The sequence below is a fragment of the Callospermophilus lateralis genome, chromosome 17 (assembly GCF_048772815.1).
Source record: "Callospermophilus lateralis isolate mCalLat2 chromosome 17, mCalLat2.hap1, whole genome shotgun sequence".
NCBI lineage: Eukaryota > Metazoa > Chordata > Mammalia > Rodentia > Sciuridae > Callospermophilus > Callospermophilus lateralis.
This window is the reverse complement of record NC_135321.1, coordinates 76,796,178-76,815,810: the sequence shown is the minus strand read 5'-3', so window position 1 is coordinate 76,815,810 and position 19,633 is coordinate 76,796,178. Positions and strand designations below refer to the sequence as shown.

Below are 19,633 nucleotides of genomic sequence, written 5' to 3'. Positions count from 1 at the left end.
CTTTTTAAGACAGACTGAATAGACTGAAAAAGGAAGTTGGTAAATGGTAGCTAATATTATCTCTTCTGTTTTCATTTCCTGGTGTCGAGTGCACTACACTCTTATTAAGCAAATAAAATGAGCATAGTCATTATTATATAATGAATAAATTGAAGTTAAAGAATTCATAAGTTGAAGTAGATATTACACTAGCTGTTCTGTAGATGAAGAAATGGAAGCATGAAATATTTAAATATATCTTACTAATGTCTCAAAAATTAAGTAATTATGGGTCTGGTTTGATCTGGAATATGTTAAAGTTCTGCCTTTGACAGTTCGCTATTGTTATTCTTGACAGGCTGTGATGGTCATGGTGATGTCAGTTACTTGCACTAATTTGAAGAAGAATTTTTTTGGGGGCTGGGGGTGGGCATAGCTCAGTGATAGAGCATGTGCCTAGCATGTGCAAGGCTCAGGGGTTGCTTGATTCCTAGTACCAATAAAATAAGATAAAATAGAATCAATTTTTGTTACAGACCTGGGATAATGATATGACTATTCTAAATAAGGAAAAAAATCACAAATGATAGGGAAGAGAACCCACTGAAATACTGGTAGTCTTTCCTATTTTTCTTATATAATCCAATCAATTTATGATTATTTTTCTGTGTTTGTCCTAATCAGTCACATCTGAGGTTATATTATTTTAAATAGCATTGTGCCAAGTCCTCTGTTTAACTCCTTTTTAAAAATTCACAATCTATTGAAGAACCAACATAAAAATTCCAAAACAATTAGAGACCAATAGAAGTAATGAAATAATTGCAATAATTGCAATTGAGTTGTAAATAAAATTTGAGTTTCCCCTGGGTGTTGTGGTGAATGCCTATAAACTCAGTTACTTGAGAGATTGAGGCAGGAGGATTTCAAGTTCAAGGCCAGACTGGGCAACAAAGAGACCTCATATAAAATGTGAATATATATATTTTAGTTTTCTAGCATAGTAAATTCTAAAAATTCTTATAATTTTGTTGTTTGTCAGCCATTTTTAATGTTCAACCCTCTCATACCAGAATCAGGGCTCAGACTCCAGTTCTCCATCTTCCAGTTTCTCAGTGTGGTAAATCCAGATATTTGCCTTATACCTTCCTGGTGACCAGCTCCCTATGGTATAGCTACACTTAGTCTCCTTACCTCTCCCCTAACTCCCATAACCCACATCGACTATGCAGATATACCACAGTGACCACCATGCAGTCACAGGGTGGCCCTAGCATCTGTTTGCTATACTGGTCAACTGGAATTCTATTTGGAAACTGCCTGAATAATGCCTTGGACCTGATAAAGGCCTTTTTTTTGTTTTTTTTTTTTCAAGTTAATAGATTTTTTTTTTTTTTATTGGTTATTCAAAAGGCTTTAGACCTACTGGTCCTCTCCCCTCCCCTCCCCTCCCCCTCCCCTCCCCCCCCTTTCTCCTCTGCTGGTTAGCCTGAGTCCTCCAGATTTTCAGTCCAGCTCACCAGAAAGACCTCAAAACCAAATTAGAGAGAAACTATAACAATAAAAATCTCAACACCTAGCAAAGTGAATATTAATTATTAGAAAAGAGGAAAGATACAAAGGAAGCCAAGTTTTTCCTTATTTTAACCGGCAAGAGAAATTCCCCATATGTCACTTTACAAAAGGCACAGTGAAAGGTGCTCTCAATGTCATTCCTACAGAAGAGGTAGCAAATTCATTCAACTGGCAGGTGTAACACTGGAGGAACTTGCGTTCAGGACTAAAAAACCTAATGTATAAGACCAGAATTTGTGTGGCAATAGGAATATACTCAACAGCAGTACATTTAACAAATAGTTTTCCTAAATATAGACTTTCCAGGTTGAGATCTGAAAAAAGTTAGGCAGTAGAAAATTCTCAGAAAAGGTGCTTTGATGAGAACCTACACAAAATTGCTATCTGGAGTTTCTAGAAGAGTTGTTCTGAATTCCACCTCAGCTTACGGTTTGGCCAAACACCTTTCGTTGAGAGGTTGAACTCTTCTAAGGACCCAGGTCTCCAGAAGGGTCATTCTACCTGCAGGAGATGGTGGGCTTGCTTGCTGTTCTCACCTCCTTCCCAGGCACCGTGTAATAAAACCACCCGTAGGTTTATCAAGCACGTTTAACCGACAGCTCTGAACCCAGGAGTAAAGCAGTATCCCACACTGCAATGACCTGCCACACCTTCCAGCCAAATTTAAGGAGACAGAACATTTGAATTCACTTGCGCAGCTTACTTAATGCAAAGATTCCACGGCACAGGCCCAAGAGTGCAGGGAGGTAGGAAAATGATGGTTCAGAATATGCTCCCCTTAACTAGTCCATAATTTCAGGAAACTACTTTCTCCTGTGCTAACAACCCTTTTAACCTGCAGTGAGGGAATGAAGGCGGTGCGTGGTAGTAGTACCTGGCGAGCTCAGTTAACCGAGCTGGGTTGGGGGAGGGAACGAGGGGCGGGGCCTGGGCGGAGCGAGGCGGTGGAGGGGGCGGGGCCTAGCGAGAGGCTGCTGGGTGGGCCGGCCGCCAGCGCGGGCGGCGTGGGCGGGGCCAGGCCTCAGGGCAGAACGCCGAGTGCGTGCGCAGACGCACTGGCGCCGTGTGGGGGCGGAGCGGCAGCCGCAGACCCACGCCGTAAACAGACAACATGGCGGTTGCGGCACCCGGGGCTTGGGGTGCCCTGCAGGCCGGCCGTGCCCGCCTGGTGGCTGCTTGCCGCGCGTGGCTCGGCCCCGGGTGGAGGCTGTCCGGCTCGGGGGCGGGTCGGCGGGAGGGTCCGGCGGTCTGGGCCGGGGGTCCTTCCCAGAGGAGGGGATACAGCTCTGAGGCGAAGACTGAGGACGAGCTGCGCGTGCGGCACCTGGAGGAAGAGAACCGAGGTGAGCGGGACGCGGGGGCGGACCGCGACCCACCGGAGGCCCGCGGGCTTGGCCCCGGGCACTCTCCGTCCGCGGGGCCGGGTCAGTGTGCACCCCAGGGCCGAGTGCCGCACGGGTCTGGCGAGCCGCTCCCGGAGCGGAGCCCCTCTGCGCGAAGGCCCGGAGGCCGCCAAGGTCAGCACGCCGGGTGCTTAGTCCGCGGTTCCAGGTGTTGGCTTTTGCTGTGTAATGGCATTCTGTCAACTCAGGTATCAGTGGTAGATTTGGAGAAGCTGCAGTTTGAATGCCTTTTATTCTGAATCATCTTAAATTTGAAGCCGTTTTCCCTCGTGTCCATATTGTCTCAGAAAAGTTTGTTTTTGGACTGCTCCAGTTAAGCAATTTTGAGCACATTTTGACTTGTTAAGCCCTGGGGGCACTTATCTGGATGATATTGATCTTCCTCTTGCAGCACCTATGTTAAAGAGGCGAAAGACACATTCGCCATATATTACAGAGGGAGGGAGGCTCCGGAGGAGGGAAAACATGAAGAAACACTGATAAAGTTCCTTCCTTTAATTTGCAGTGTTGGGAAAAACTAAAGGGATTGTGAATATTATATTGCCCATGTTAGACAGGACCAGTCCTTTAATTTTGACATGTTTATGGAGCACCTATAATCTGTAAAGCAGAAGTGAAAACGAGTAAGTCATTGCTGACTTTAAGAAGCTCCTGGTATAGTAAAGGAGATCAGGTGATGCTAACTTAAAAGGCTTGGTGAGAGCACAGTGCTATAATACCTGCAGGGTTTTTGCCACTTGAAAGTGGTTCCAAGGCATTTTTTTTTTTTTTTAAATAGGCAATGCATAGTGAGTGTTCTTGGGAAATTTTCTGTGCCTCAACTATTTCATGTGTAAAAAAGGAAAAAACGATACCAACTCTATTAAGGCTGTTATGAAGATTAGATGAAATTGTTAACATACATTGCCCACTAAATATTTATCCCATAATAGGTGCTCAGGAGTATGTAGAACTACTTTATTTCTTGTTTATTATTCCAGACAGAAACAAAGGAATGATCAAAGAATTGGAGATGTGAACATGTAAAGTATATTTGGGAAATATCATGAGGCATATGTAGTTATAGTGTGGTGTAGCAGGAAGAAGAGTAACAATTTCAGCTGGAAGACTGCACTGGCCCTGGGGTCCTTAGAGCCATGAATGCAAAGTCTTTGGGGTAAACTTGGTTGTGTTGGGATTTCAGTTATACTTGATGTACTGACAGCTTGTTAGATACAAAGATGATTGCAAGTACAGTGTATTCTGTATGTTTTTTGATAAATGCATGTTGAAAATAAATTTGCACTGAACATCTGGTATGCCTTAAGTTAGGATCCAGAGTGGACAAAAAGAGAAAATATTAGCATAAAATACAATTTTTATGTTTTTAGTTTATCCAAATGTAAATGTCAACTACTAGGACATCTTGGTTTCTTTCTTGAGAAAACTGACCCAGCCTCCTTTGAGGATTGGCAAGAATGACGTAGTCTTAGCTTATGTTATTTATGTTGTGCTTTGATTTACCACTGAACCAGTAATAGGTAGTGCAAAGAACTGTGAAGTCAAGGATATTACACCCAAAGGAGTGTCCCTGCAGCCTTTCTTACAGAGAGAAGTTCAAAATTTGATGCTGTTAGTGGCCTTTAATGACTGAGAATTCTCCTAGGTCAGAGAAGCCCTAAACTATTCTTGTAGACCTTTAGGTTGGGTAGGTGCAGAATATGTGAAACTTCCTCTGTTGTCAGGGTTCCATATTTGTAATTTGTTGCAGGGTTCCAGCTATCTAAGCAAGTTTCTTTAAAATTTCTTTTTCTTTCTTTCTTTCTTTTTTTTTTTTTTTTTGGTACCGTGGATTGAACTCAGGGCACTCGACCACTGAGCTACATCCCCAGCCCTATTTTATATTTTATTTAGAGACACGGTCTCACTGAGCCACTTAGTGTCTTATCTTGCTGAGGCTGCCTTTGAAATCTTGGTCCTTCTGACTCAGCCTCCTGAGCTGCTGGGATTACAAGCGTGCGCCTCTGCGCCTGGCTTTTTCCAAGTTTCTTTAGTGGTTATTTCTTTCATTCTTGTTCATCCTACACAGTTTTAGAGCAGTAGTCGTGGCTTGCAGAGATTCTTCCTGGGCCTTTTTCATAGGTCTTTTGGCTTTCAGTAATTTCCCTTCCCAGTTTATTCTTCATATTGTTGTTGGGGTTGCCTTTTTTTAAAGCTAAGAATCATCCTCTGCTCAGTTAAAAACCATTAATTGCTCCCTATTGCCTGCAAGTCCTTCTCAGCCATTGGGCCTTTACAGTCCATCTCCCTTAACTTTTAGCTTCTTCTGCTGTATTCTGTGTCGTGGTTTCTGCAAACACCTCCTGGAATGATCCTTCCTTTTTCCCTACGAATCTTCTCCCAGTGTGGCAAGCTTCTATAATTGTGACCATTTCAAAGATCTTGGTAAACCTGTTGGAATAACTTCTAGCAAAAATAGGGCAAATAAGCAAATGTATAGTGCAGAGTCATTCATGATACCTACTTCTTCAGTCATGACATTTAGATTGTCATGTCTTACTAAGTGTCTGAAATATTCCATGTTCTTCTTTATCTATGTTATCTAAGCCAGCCTCATGGACTGCTACAGAGATCTGTAGTTGGTCTCCCTATGCTACAGAGGTCTGTAATTGGTTTTCCTATTTCCACTTCCTTTTCTTTTTAAATTTTTTCTAATTAGTTATACATGACAGTAGAATGCATCTCGACACATTGTACACAAATGGAGCACAACTTCTTCCTGTGGCTGAATATGATGCAGAGTCACACTAGTAGTGTAATCATCCACCTATATAGGGTAATAATGTCCATCTTTCTTTTTCTTTTTAACAGGTTGATTCATTTCGTGTTTTTTCTGTTTTAAAAAATATATTTTGATATTTTTTATGTAAAAATAAAAAGTAAAGATATATTGATATATGTATATATTTTTTACTTTTTATTGAAATAATGATTCAAATAGCATACCATTAAATATTCAAAATGGATAGTTGCTCTAGTGTATTCAGTTATGTTATAACTATCAATACAATCCAATTTTAGAACTCATTTTAAATCGAAATAAAAATAAACCCTATTGTCTTTGGCAATGACTCTTCATTCAGCCTCTGTCTCCTGGTCCTAAAACAATGTTTATCTATTTTCTCTCTCAGTAGGTTTGTCTACTTTTAAGTCTATTCCTAGTATTTTTTTCTTTTTGATGCTTTTGTAAATGAAATTGTTTTTTTAATTTCATTTTTAGATTGCTCATTGCTAGTATATAGAAACAGTTGATATTTGTATAATTAATTTGTATAATTAATCTTGTGCAATTTTGATGAACTCATTTATTCTAATAGTTTTTTAGTGAATTTCTTAATAATACCTGTCTATAAGATCATGTTATTTGCAAATAAGGTAATTTTACTCCTTTCTTCTCAGTGTGAGTGTTTCTTTCTCTTGCCTGATTTATATTCTTGGAGCCTCCATGACAGTGTGGAATAAAAATACCGAGAGCAAACATACTTGTCCCTAATCTTGCTGAGGAGAGGGGAGGGAGCATTGATGTTAGTGATTAGTTATGATGTTAGTAATTTTTTTTTCTTGGTATATTCCCTTTATCAGTTGGGAAACTTCCTCAAATTTGTAGTTTGTTGAGTGTTTTTATGAGTTGAATTTTGTCAAATGTTTTTTTCTGTCATATTGGGATAATCGTGGTTTTTCTTATTTAGCCTATTGTTGTGATAACTTCCTCTAAATGATTTTCAAATACTGATCCAGACTTACAGTAAATTCTATTTAATTGTGTTATAAAATTCTTTTTATAGATTGTTGTATTTGATTTGCTTATATTTTGTTTGAGAACTTTGTGTCTGTGTTTATGAGAGTGTATTTTGTTTGAGAGTTTTTATGTCTATGTTTATGAGAGAGAGTAGTCTTTAGTTTTTCATTCTTGTAATGTCTTTGTCTTTGGTATGTGGATAATGCTAACTTGACAGAATGAGCTTGGATGTTTTCCTTTTGCATCTGTTTTTTGGAAGCGATTGTAGAGTTATGATATAATTTTCTTGATATTTTGATAGTGGGATTTACCTGCAAAACTTTCTGGCTCTGATACTTTTGTTCTGGAAGCTTATTGCTTATCGATTCAGTTTCTTTAATAGATATAGGCTTTTTCAGTTCTGTTTGTCCTTGTCTGTATTTATATTTTATCTTCCAAGGAGTTGGCCCATTTAATCTAAATTATCAAATTTGTGGTCATAAAATTGTTTATAACTTTCTTTTATTATGCATTTAATGGGGGGAGGTCAGTAATTTGTATTTTCTCTCTCTTTTTTATAATATGCCTGGCTAGAGGCTTATCAACTTAGTGATCTGAAAAAAACAAAACAAAACAAAACAAAAACCAAACAAACTAGCTTTTGGTTTGTTCACTTTTCTGTCTTGGTTTCCTATTTTCACTTTCATTGATTTCTGCTATTTGAATTTTTTTCCTGCTTATTTTATTTTCAATTTATTTTACTTCTAGCTGATTTTTGTTTTTGGTACTAGAGATTGAACTCAGGGTGTTTTATCACTGAGCTCCATCCCCAGCCCTTTTATTTTTTATTTTGAGATGAAGGTCTCATTAAGATGCTGAGTATCTCACTCAGTTGCTGAGGCTGGCCTTGAATTTGCAATCCTTCTGCCTCTATCTCCTGAGTAGCTGGGATTACAGGTGTGCGCCATTTGCCAGACTGCTTCTCTTCTAGTTTCTTAGGGTGGAAGCTTAAATTACTGATTTTAGTTTTATTTGTCTAATGCTATAAATTTTCCTGTAAGCTCTGCTGCATGTCATTTGTTTTGATAAGTAAATTTTTGTTTACTTCTACATATTTTAAATTTTGTCTTGACACTTTTTTCAAGATGTATGTATTATTTAGAAGTGCCTTGTTTAATCTCTTAAGTATTTGGAGCTGAGATTTCTGTTATTGATTTCTAGTTTCTTTCCATGGTGGTCTGAGAGCACACTTCGTATTATTTCTGTTCTTTTAAATTTGTTAAGGTGTGTTTTTGGCACATAATGTGGTCTTTCTTGGTGAATGTTTCTGTGAGCTTGGGAAGAACATATATTCATTCTGCCGTTGTGGGTTATTCTATATTCAACTAGTTTTGTTATTCAGTTTCATTTAGTTGATCAGTGGTGGTATTCTGTTCAGCTGTACCCTGATTTTCTGCCTGCTCTGTCTGTCACTTAGCAGAGAGTTGATATCTGCAGCTGTAATTCTGGATTTGTCTATTTCTCTTTGCAGTTCTTTCAGTTCTTTTTTAAAAAATATTTTTAAATTGTTGATAGACCTTTATTTTTAAAAATTTATTTGTATGTGGTGGCTGAGAGTTGAACTAGTGCCTCACACATGCCAGGCAAGTGCCATATGCTGAGCCCCAGCCCCAGCCCCCTCTTTCAGTTCTTAATTGACATAATTTGATACTCCGTTATGCACAAATATCATAGGATCATTATGTCTTTTTAGTGTGGGTTGTTACAACTTAGTGTAACATTTTCAGGGGCTTGGATTATATATGTGGTTATCAAAGGGTCTTCTTTTGGTCAGTCCTTTTCAGTGGCTTATTCTGTATAATTTATTAGTAATGGTTAGTAATGAGGTTATTGAAGTTGGCAAAATTCTTAGAAGTAAAAATATACTTTTCCATGGTGAAATATAAAAGACAGCATTACAGAAAGGTGCCACTTCACTTTCAGTCCCTTTATCAAATTTGAAGACTTTAAAACATCTAGAGTCTCTGCTGTGAATAACAATAATTTTATTTACTATCTTTCTGATTTGTGTTAACATACATTATTAATTTTTATAGACAATATCTGGCCTCCTTTTGATGTAAGATAAGAGAAGGTTTGCTGCTCTAGTTTGTCTTCTGCCTTCCAATTTCTGGCATTGATAACACTCATTTATATCATAATTGTTATGCCTTATCTACACGTTGAATATAAACAGTGTTTATAATATTACTGATAACATTTTTGTTGATAATACCTTCACTATGTCTCTGGAATCAGTCTACTTCCTGTTGTGACTACTACAGATGAAATCTGTGTAATTGTCATACTTTATATAGATCTCAGCAGTAGTGTCTTGATTGGTCTCCCTAAGTATATTCACCCCTTTTTTTTTCCTTTTGTAAATTGAGATGAAATTCATATACAAAATTTATCATTTTAAACTTTTTAAGTGTATAATCCAGTAGTTTTTAGTTTGTCTACCATGTTGCACAATTGCAACCATTATCTAATTCCAGAATACTTTCTTTAAACTTGTTTACAAACTTTTGCATCCCTGTCTTCTGATTGCCTTCTCCCCTCTAGCCTTTGGAAACCTCTAATCTTTTTTCTGCTGGTAGTGATTCACCTATACTACATGTTTTGTAGAAATGGAACGGTATATGTGGGATTTTTTTTTGGGGGGGGGTGGTAATCTGACTGCTTTTCAGATTAGTATTTTCAAGGTTTTCCATGCCATAGCTTCATTTCTTTTTATGACTGAGTAATATTTCATCATATGGATACATTCTACCACGCGGCCAGCGCAATGGTTTCATTAATGAGGTTCTTGGCATAAAAGTTAGCTAGTGAGATCGAAATAAACACACAGACTCAGTTACCTTTTTCTATGACCAGGTCCGAGACGGCTCCCCTCTCTGGTTCCCTCCTCTAACCGCCCGGCAGGGCAGCAAGGATTACTCAGGGCTAGCAGGAGAGAGAGAGAGGGAGCACGCCAGGGAGTAGCCTTTTATTGGGGAGCAAGAAACTCAGGGGAGAATTCCATCCAATGAAGGTTGAAGGGGGGGCCGCACTCCAAGGTCAGGGTCAGTGATTGGGCCTCCGGGGTCAGTGGTCAGTTACACCCCCACACGGACAGGTTCTCTCAACAGGAGAGGGCCGGGAAAGCTCCGACACAGTCAGAGCGCCTCAGACCCTAACCGGGAGTCACCCAGTCACGTGTGAGAATGGCTCCCGACAATACATCACATTTTGTTTCCACTATTTGGATATTATGAATGTTTTTGAACATTTGTGTATGATTATTTGTTTGAACATATGTCATGTGATAATTTTATGTTTTTTTTAGAGGAACCATTGAACTGCTTACTGGTAACATATCAGATGTTTAGTTTGCAAATATTTTCTCCTATTCTGTGGATTTTTAATTTTTTAAATAAAGTCTTACAAGTTTTTTTTCTTTTGTTACTTGTTTTTTTGGTGTTTCTTAATTATGAAATTTACCTGGTAATTCAAGATTGTGAAGGTGCACACATGCACACACTCATACACACACACACACACACACATTTCTAATAATTTTATAGTTTTAGCATACATTTGTATCTTTGATCCATTTTGAGTTAATTGCTGTATATGATGTGAGGAAGGGGCTCAACTCCATGTTTTTCTTTTCCATGTCAGAATTACTTTTCCTACTACAATTGTTGATAAAACTTTTTTTTATTTTTATTTTTTGCCATTGAATTGTCTTGGCATCCTTGTCAAAGACCAGTTGACTTGTAAGTAAAAGGGTTTATTTCTGGACTCTGAATTTGTTTCCACTGATTTATGTGTATGTCTGTCCTTATGCCAGTACTTCACTGTTTTTTTATAGTTTTGAAAGAACTTTTGAAATCAGTAAGTATAAGTCCTTGAACTTAATTCTTTTTTAAAATTATTTTTGATTGTTCTTGGTCCCTTGCCTATTAACTTATTCATTTCTGCAAAAATGGTAGTTAGAATTTTGGTATGGAGATCAGTTTGATTGCCATTTTGCCAATATTAAATCTTCCACGAACATGGGACATATTTTTATTTATTTAAGTCGTCTTTAATTTCTTTCAGTGATGTTTTGTTGTTTTCAGGATACAGTCTTGAACTTTCTTGAATTTATTCCTAAATATTCAGTTCTTTGAAAATGTGTTCTTTTTTCATTATGTGGCACCCCTCCCCTTTTTACCCATGTAACTTTTCCTTGGTATGAAGCCTGCTTTTTATGAAATTAATGTAGCTGTTCCTGCTTTCTTTTGATTATTGTTATCATGGCATATCTTTCTCCTTACATTTGCTTTTACTCTTTTACTTTGCATCTTAAATATTTTAAGGAGGTGTCTTATAGACAACGTGTACTTTGATATTGTTTTTCTTGGTCTGCCTGACAGTCTGTCTTTGTTCAGAGTGGTAGTGGTTCAGATCGCTAAGTTGTCATTCTAATTGATATGGTTGGATTAATATCTACCATATTTATTATTGCTGTTTATTTGTTGCCTTGTTCTGTGTTCCTCTTTTTGCCTTGTTTCTTCTACCTTGTGTGTATGTGTTTTTTCCCACTGCTGGGAATTGAACCTAGAGTCTCATGCATGCGAAGCATGTATTCTTCCACTGAGCTACATTCCTGCCCTATGACTTTTGTGGTTTTAATTAACATTTCTGTGATTCAGTTCCCCCCTCTTTTTGGCATATTTAGTTTTTATAGTGTTGCCAGTATTAGTTAGCTTCTTATTAGTATATCCTATAAATACATAACTTTCTAATACCCTCATTAGAAATACTCTATAAAAAGAAAGGACTTAGTTTGGCTCAGGGTTTGGAGGTCCATGGTCAAGTGGTCCCATATCTTTGGGCCTCTGGAGCGCATGGTGGAGCAAACTGCTTACCTGCTGAACTAGGAGGGAAAGAGATGGAGAGCAGGGTCCGACAGTCCCCTTGAGAGCGCTCCCCCAGTGACCTAAGGCCTACCTCTCAGAAGTTCATAACACTTCTCATAGTGCCACCCTGGGGACCAAGCCTTTATTTATTTATTTTTGGTACCAGGATTGAACCCAGGGTACTTACACTGAGCCACATGCCACATCCCCAGCCTCTTATTAACTAGCTTAGGGCCTCTCTAAGTTGCTGAGGCTGGCTTTGAATTCTCGATCCTCCTGTCTTGCTGGGATTATAGGTATGCACCACTATGCCTGGCACTAGGTTTTTATTGTATGAACATTTGCAAACATTCAGCATCACCCTACAGTTTATGATATACATTTAGAGGTAATCCAAGTCTATTTTCAGATAACACTGCTATTTCAAGATTCATGGGTATTTTGTAATAAAATATTGCTAATTCCTTTCTCCATTTTACTTATACATAAACACACATAATTGAACATGTTGCTGTTATTATTTTGAATAAATTTTTATCTTAGACCAATTAAAATAAGAAAAACAATGCTTTTAATTCTACCTTATTCCTACTCTGATGCTTTTACTTTCTTATGTAAATCTAGAATACTGACCTATATAATTTTCCTTCTCTCTAAAAAAATTTTTTTCTATTTTTTAATTTGTTCTTTTTAGAGATCCATGACAGTAGAGTGCATTTGGACATATTATACAAGCATAGAATATAAGTTATTCTAATTGGGATCCCAATCCTGTGGTTGTGCATAGTGAGGAGTTTCACTGGTCGTGTATTCATGTATGAACATAGGAAGGTTACGTCTGATTCATTCTACTGTCTTTCCTATGCCCATCCCCCCTTTGTCTTTATTTCCCTTTGTCTAATTCATTGAACTTCTATCTGCTCCACCATTGTGTTTTAGCATCTGCATATCAGAGAGAACATTTGGCCTATGGTTTTTTGGGACTGGCTTATTTCACTTAGCATGATAGTCTGCAGTTCCATCCATTTACTGGCAAATGCCATAATTTCATTCTTCTTTAAGGCTGAGTAATATTCCATTGTGTGTATATTACATTTTCTTTATCCATTCATCTGTTTAAGGGCACCTAGGTTGGTTCCGTAGCTTAGCTATTATGAATCGAGCTGCTATTGATTGATGTGGCTGCATCACTGTAGTATGCTGATTTTAAGTCCTTTCTGCATTGATCAAGGAGTGGATAACTGGGTCAAATGGTGGTTCCGTTCCCAGTTTTCTATGGAATCTCCATATTGCTTTCTAGAGTGTTTGCACCAATTTGTAGTTCCACTAGCAATGTTTGAATGTACCTTTTCCCCCACATCCTTGCCAACATTTATTTTTACTTATATTCTTGATAATTGCCATTCTGACTGGAGTGACTTGGAATCTCAGTGTAGTTTTAATTTGCATTTCTCTAATTACTAGAGATGTTGAACATTTTTTTCACATACTTTTTTGGCCATTTTTATCTCTTCTGTGAAGTGCTTGTTCAGTTCCTTTGCCCATTTATTGCTTGGGTTTGTTTTTGGTGTTAGGTTTTTGAGTTTTTTGTGTATCCTGGACATTAGTGCTATATTTGAGGTGGAAGTGTCAGATTCTCTCCCATTCTGTAGGCTCTCTCTTATGTTCCTGATTGTTTCTTTGCTCTGAGGAAGCTTTTCAGTTTGATCCATCCCATTTGTTGGTTCTTGATTTTACTTCTTGTATAAATAATTTCTTCTAATAATTTTTGCAGGCAGATCTACTGGCAATATATTTCCTCAAATTCTTTTTTTTTTCTTTTAATCTGAGAAAGGCTTATTTCTGCTCTGCTTTCAAAGGATATTTTTACAGTTTTAAGAATTCTAAGTGGGAAGTTTTTTTTTTCCCCTCTCTCAACACTTTAACTATAGTCATGTGTTGCTTAATGGGGCATGCATTTTGAGAACTATGTCATTAGGTAATTTTGTCATTGTGTGAACATCATACAGTGCACATAAACGTTGATGTTATAGCCTACATAGCCTGCTGTTTATATAGGATGTATTGGGTGTGTGTGTGTGTGTGTGTGTGTGTGTATTTTGCTTGTGGTTCCTAGGGCCATGATGAACAAAATAATTTGAGATTAAATTAAGCATGAGAAAAATTGATGGAAATCATGAGATGTGTTAAACATGCGATATATCTGGTTACTGCCATTGTAACATAGTGTGCTGTTTTACAGCAAAATTCTATTAGTAGAAGGAGTGCACTCTAAAATAATGATTAAAGAAATAGCATAGTAAATACAAAGACCAGTAGCAGTCATTTATTACTATTATCAAGAATTTATTTGCTATACATAATTATATGTGCTATACTTTCATATGACCGGTGGCACAGTAGATTTGTTTATGTCAAAATCATCAGAAATATGTGAGTTATGTATTGTGCTGCAATACTGGGATGGATTTGACATCACTAGCTGACAGGAAAGTTTAAATTAGTTATAATCTGTGGGACCACTGTTGTGTATGTGATCTGTCATTGACTAGAATGTTCTCACGTGGTATAGGCATGACAGTATTTCACTCCAGTCTCCTCTTGCTTACCTCATTTCTGAGGATAAGTTGTCTATGATTTTTTTCTTTGCCCCTTTTAGTTGAAATTTTGATTCTCTGACCTCTTTCAGGATTTTTTTTCTTTGTCTTTGATGTTCTAGAATTTGAAAATGATGTGTTGGGATGCAGTGTTTTGGGTATTCATCCTCCTGATCTTCTATGCCTTTCCTGAGTCAGTGGGTCAGTGTCTGTCATTAATTTGATATCATTGATCATTATAGTTTCAAATATATGTAATTATATGTATATTTATGCCTATGTATATTTATCTTTTGCACTGGGGATGGAACCCAGTAAAACGTGGACCACATCTTCAGCCCTTTTTATTTTTTGAGACAGGGTCTTGCCAAGGCTGGCCTCAAATGGTATATGCCACCGTACCCAGCTTGGTTAGTTTTTTCTTTTCTCTCTTTTTCTTTCTGGAGTTCTCATTGTGTGTGTTATGCTTTAGGTCTACAGTTCTTGGATCTGGTATCATTTTCTTTCTTTTTGTTTTCCAGTTTTGGTGATTTCTGTTGTGCTATCCTGAAGCTCAAAGAATCTTTCCTTAGCTGGTGACTGGATTTCTCTGGAGTTTTTCTCTCTCATACTTGTCCATATGAAACTTCAGCAGTTTGCTCCAGTTTCCTTACCTCAGCAGTAGTTCTTGTGGAGATTTATGCCTTTTTATTTTATATTATTTATATAATTATTTTTTTTTTTTTTAGTGGTTGATGGACCTTTGTTTTATTCATTTATTTATATGCGGTGCTGAGAATCGAACCTAGTGCTGCACACATGTGAGGCAAGTGCTCTGCCACTGAGCTACAACCCCTGCACTGAGGTTTATACCGTTGAACTTCTGCTCAGACAAGCCACAATTCTCTGTCTCATTAATTTTTTGGGGCAGCAGTTAGTCCTGCTAGGCCTCTCTTTTCTCATAGTTCTACGATAAATTATTGTTTTTTCAGTTTCTTCAGGTTTTTTTTTTTTTTTTTGTTAGAATTGAGTGACAATTTCTGGCTTCTTAGGCTAGACTGCAAAGTGGGATTCCAAGTTCATTCTTTTTGATGTTGCAAATTGTGTTTTCTAATTTCATTTTTGGGTTGTTCATTGTCAGTCTGTAATTATGTGAACTTTGCTGAATTCCTTTATTAGCGCTGTGTTTTTTTTGTGGATCTGATTTTCTCCTTATAGGATTATGTCCTTTATGAGTGGGAATTACTTCTTCCTTTCCGATTTGTATGATACTTATTTTCTGTTTCCTTTTCTTTCCTTTTCGCCTAATTGACTTGGCTAGAACTTCCTGTGCCATGTTAATGTGGCTGTGGTGAAGGCTTCTTCTCATTCCTGATCTTTGAGAAAGACTTTCAATTTCATTGCTGAATCTGGTGATGTCAGCTGTGGTTTCTCATAAATGCCCTTTATCAGGTTGAGTTAAAGTTTCTCTCTTACTAGTTGTTGCTTTAATTATTTTATAATCATCCAAGAGAGTTAGACTTTGTCATATGCTTTTTCTACATTACTTAAGATGATCATATGATTTTAAGAATTTTTTCTTTATTCTATGGATGTAGTGTATTACTTTGATTTTAGTATGTTGAACTTCTCTTGCATTCTTGGTATAAATCTCACCTGATCATGATGTCTAAAGCTCTTATTATGCTTTTGGTCTACAGTTCTTGGATCTGGATTGGTTTGCTAGTACAGACTGAGCATCTGTACTCTGAAAATCTGAAATCTGAAATGCTTCAGAATTTGTAACCTTTAGAGTTTTTGGCATGTTGCTATGAATGGAAAATTCCATGCCCTACCTCATGTGACAGATGGCAGTCAAAATGCAGGCAAACTAAAAATAGTGTGTAAAATTGCCTTCAGAATACTTATAGAAGGTATATGTGAAACATACATTAGACTTTGGTCCTGTCCTGAAGACATCTCATTATGTATATGCAAATATTTTAAAATCCTGAAAAAATTTGAAATCTCTTCTGGACCCAAGCATTTTGTTTTTTGTTTTCTTTTTTTTGGGGGGTGGGGTGGGGTGGGTGGGAAGGTATGATATGTCTTTATTCTTTTTTAAATTAATTTTTCTTATATATGACAGCAGAATGCCTTACAATTTATATTACACATATAGAGCACAATTTTTCATATCTCTGATTGTACACAAAGTATATTCACACCAATTCGTGTCTTCATACATGTACTTTGGATAATGATGTCCATCACATTCCACCAAGATTTCTATCCCCCTGCCCCCCCTTCCCCTCTCACCCCTATTCCCTATCTAGAGTTCATCTGTTCCTCCCATGTTCCTCCTCCCTACCCCACTATGAATCAGCCTCCTTATATCAGAGAAAACATTTGGCATTTGTTTTTTGGGGATTGGCTATCTTCACTTAGCATTATCTTCTCCAACTTCGTCCATTTTTCTTGCTTTTTTCTGATCCATTCTTTGTATTGTGGCCTGAAAAACCATTTAAAAAAAAAATTTGTTATATATGACAGCAGAATGCATTACAATTTATATTACACATAATAGAGCACGATTTTTCATATCTCTGGTTGTACACAAAGTAGAGTCAGTCACACCCTGAATGGCCTTTTTTAAAGCAAGTGTGAACTTAGAAATAAATTTTTACAACTTGTTAAAAGCCAGTAGAAGAAATCTGTAGCAAGCATAACAATTGATGAAATGGCAGAAGCATTCTCATTAAAGATGTTGATAAAATAAGGAAACTTGTAATCTTTGCAAATCGTCTGTATTCGTTTTGTAGTTCTAGTTGAAGTAAAATGATAAGAGAAGGAAATGAGATATTTAAGTCATTACTGGAGCAGAAAAATGTTACTGCCAACATTTCTAGATGATGATTGATCATGTCCTTGGAAGATTGAAGATAATCACTCATTAAATCTGTTAATTGTTCATAAATTTGCCGGGAAAATACTAAAGAAGATACCACAAAACTTTTCATATACTTATAATATGTGATTAGAAATTATAACTGAAATAGAAATAAAAGCCTTCACAAGAACAAGTAGCCTTCCAAAACATGTGCTAGAACTATGCCTGAAAGCCTACAGGTCCCCCCAAAAAGAATGAAGGACCTAAAAATGTGGAACATTACACCATGTCCTGGAAGAAAATGATTTAATAGGCAAATAATAAAAATAGGTAATTCATAAAAGAGCTAATGAACATTTAACTTAGTTAATTCAACTTTAGTTCAGAAAATTGGTGAAACTTATTATAAAAGGACATTATTTTCCCATATATTGTCAGAGATTTATGATATTCAGTATTGAGTGGTAGTCCGGGGATTCTCAGTTAATGTATTTTTAGGAGGCTCCCTTTATTATCCTGCTATGAAGTATATAGATAATGCAAGCTCCTTAAAACATACTTTAAAAAAAATCTCTAAATATAGTATGGAACAAAGGGAACATAAATTATGGTAAAAACGTCAATTTCATAATGAAAGTTCAAAAACTGCTGGAATTAACTATGGTAGAAGCATTTTGATGGAATTTTTAATAATGATATCAGCAGTATCTAGCAAAGTTTATGATAAAACATGAGTACTTAATGCACCAAAAATGTTTGTGCTTGAAGGAGAGAGAGTAATTAGGCAGTTGTGCTGTTTGTTTTACGTGTGTCATATCATTTGGTCCTCACACCATGTGTCTCCATGGCATTTGGAATTATTTGTATCTTAATGAAGAAACTGAGGGTCAGAGTGGTTAAGTAACTTGCCCAAAATCAGATAGCTAGTAAGTGATAGACTGGGATCTGAGCCCCAGCTCAGAGTCTGCATTCTTAGCTTCTCCTCCTGGAGTTCTTACCTCAAAGACATTTCAGCTTCCCTTTAATTCAAAACTGAGCTCGGGAGCTTTATCCCCCTCCAGATCTCACATTGGTCATTTTTAATAGATTTATTTCATTAAATGTCATTTCCTTCTGTCCATTTGCTGAAGCCAGGAATCCCAACACTTCTCTTCAGTTCAGTTAATCCTTAATCCAGTCGTCAGTGACTCATTTTAAATGGTACCTTGAATAGCTCATGAATCCTTTCAGTTCCCTTTATTTCTACCACTGTCAGCCTCAGCCAAACCTGACATCTCCTGACTGGACTACAGAGTGTGCCTTGAGCTTCTATCCTTTGCACACTGGCTGATCCCCTTTCTCGTTTTGTGTGTGTGTGTAGGTGTGTGTATATCTGCTCCAGAGGTTACTCCTTGTTCTTAGGATAAAGGCCAGATTTTTAGCAGGACTTGAAGGGACATCGAGTCCCTCATTGAAGACACTGAGTCTTGTGCTGCCCTCTCCATTCTCCTCTCTGTGGGCTGTTACTGGTTTGTGCTTTTTCCTGTGGGAAAAATGGGACCAGGACTGATTTATGCCTTCTCCTGTGTTTCCTCTGCCTGGAATTCCGGCCTTCCCACCTTAATGCATTCTTCTCAGCTCACCTCAAATAGTGGGTAAGTTTTGTTAGCCATCTCCGTTTGTCCCCAGACCATATCAGTTCTGGCTATAAGTTACTATATAGCATATCTGTAGTAACACTTGTATACAACTCGTAGTGTATACAACATTTTGAATTATATAGTCTGCTGATTATTAATGTTTATCTTTCCCTCCTAGACCCTAGTTCCTTGAGGGCTGAGCACCAAAATGCATATTCAGTATAGTTTAATGAACACATCTCATGTTCACAGTTAGCTACTAAACTGAAGCTTGAATGGTGAGCCATATTCATCGAAGTGTTGAGTTTGATTGCTCCTTACTGGCTAAAGGTTCTTAACCTCTTCAAGTCTTTCCTTATCTGTTAACCGAGAATAAAAGTAGTGCCTACCTCTTGGGTTGTGAGGATTATGTGAATTAGCAGGGATAAGGCACTGGAGCAGTGCTGGTGCATACTAATGTGCTCAGTTAGTGGAGCCATTGTCATTCCTGTTGAGACTTACTTAGGGTCACACAGTGTTTAACACACAGCCTGCCGTAGATATCAGTTCTCATGTTTTTCTCCATCAACTGAGATCATTTGGAATTCTTAAAACAACGGCTTTGCAGTTTCTTGAACAGACTTGTGTACATTTCATTGTCTTCATTTTACTCAGTTAAAACTAAGGACCGTATTCAGCCCAGTAGAAGGGCTGATATATAGTGCAAGTTTGTGCTTACCCAGGAGACAAGAGGCTGAGTACAGGTTGCATAGGATTTTGAATATCCATTTATGGTCTTTGAATTCATGTAGTTTGAAATAAATTATTAAAAATTTTAAGGAGAGAGGAATTCTATGCATAAGAATTGCTTTTAGGAAATTGATCTGCTGCAGTTAGAGTGGGGGACTGTATTTGGTGATAGTCTTTGATAGAATTAGGAGAGTTAGG

General features: G+C 37.4%; 1 protein-coding gene across 3 annotated transcripts in view; it reads left to right on the top strand.

The window, feature by feature from the left end:
- Positions 1-2,628: 2,628 nt before the first annotated feature.
- Auh (AU RNA binding methylglutaconyl-CoA hydratase) overlaps positions 2,629-19,633 on the top strand; it is a 157,472-nt gene continuing 140,467 nt past the window's right edge. For 2 of the 3 annotated variants that reach the window (XM_076836964.2, XM_076836963.2), the window contains exon 1: positions 2,630-2,897. In XM_076836964.2, coding sequence (XP_076693079.2) covers positions 2,666-2,897 — 232 coding nt within the window. In that variant the 5' untranslated portion in view covers positions 2,630-2,665. Of the gene's footprint in view, positions 2,898-19,633 lie in introns of all 3 variants that reach the window. The other variant, XM_076836965.2, reaches the window with a different exon arrangement.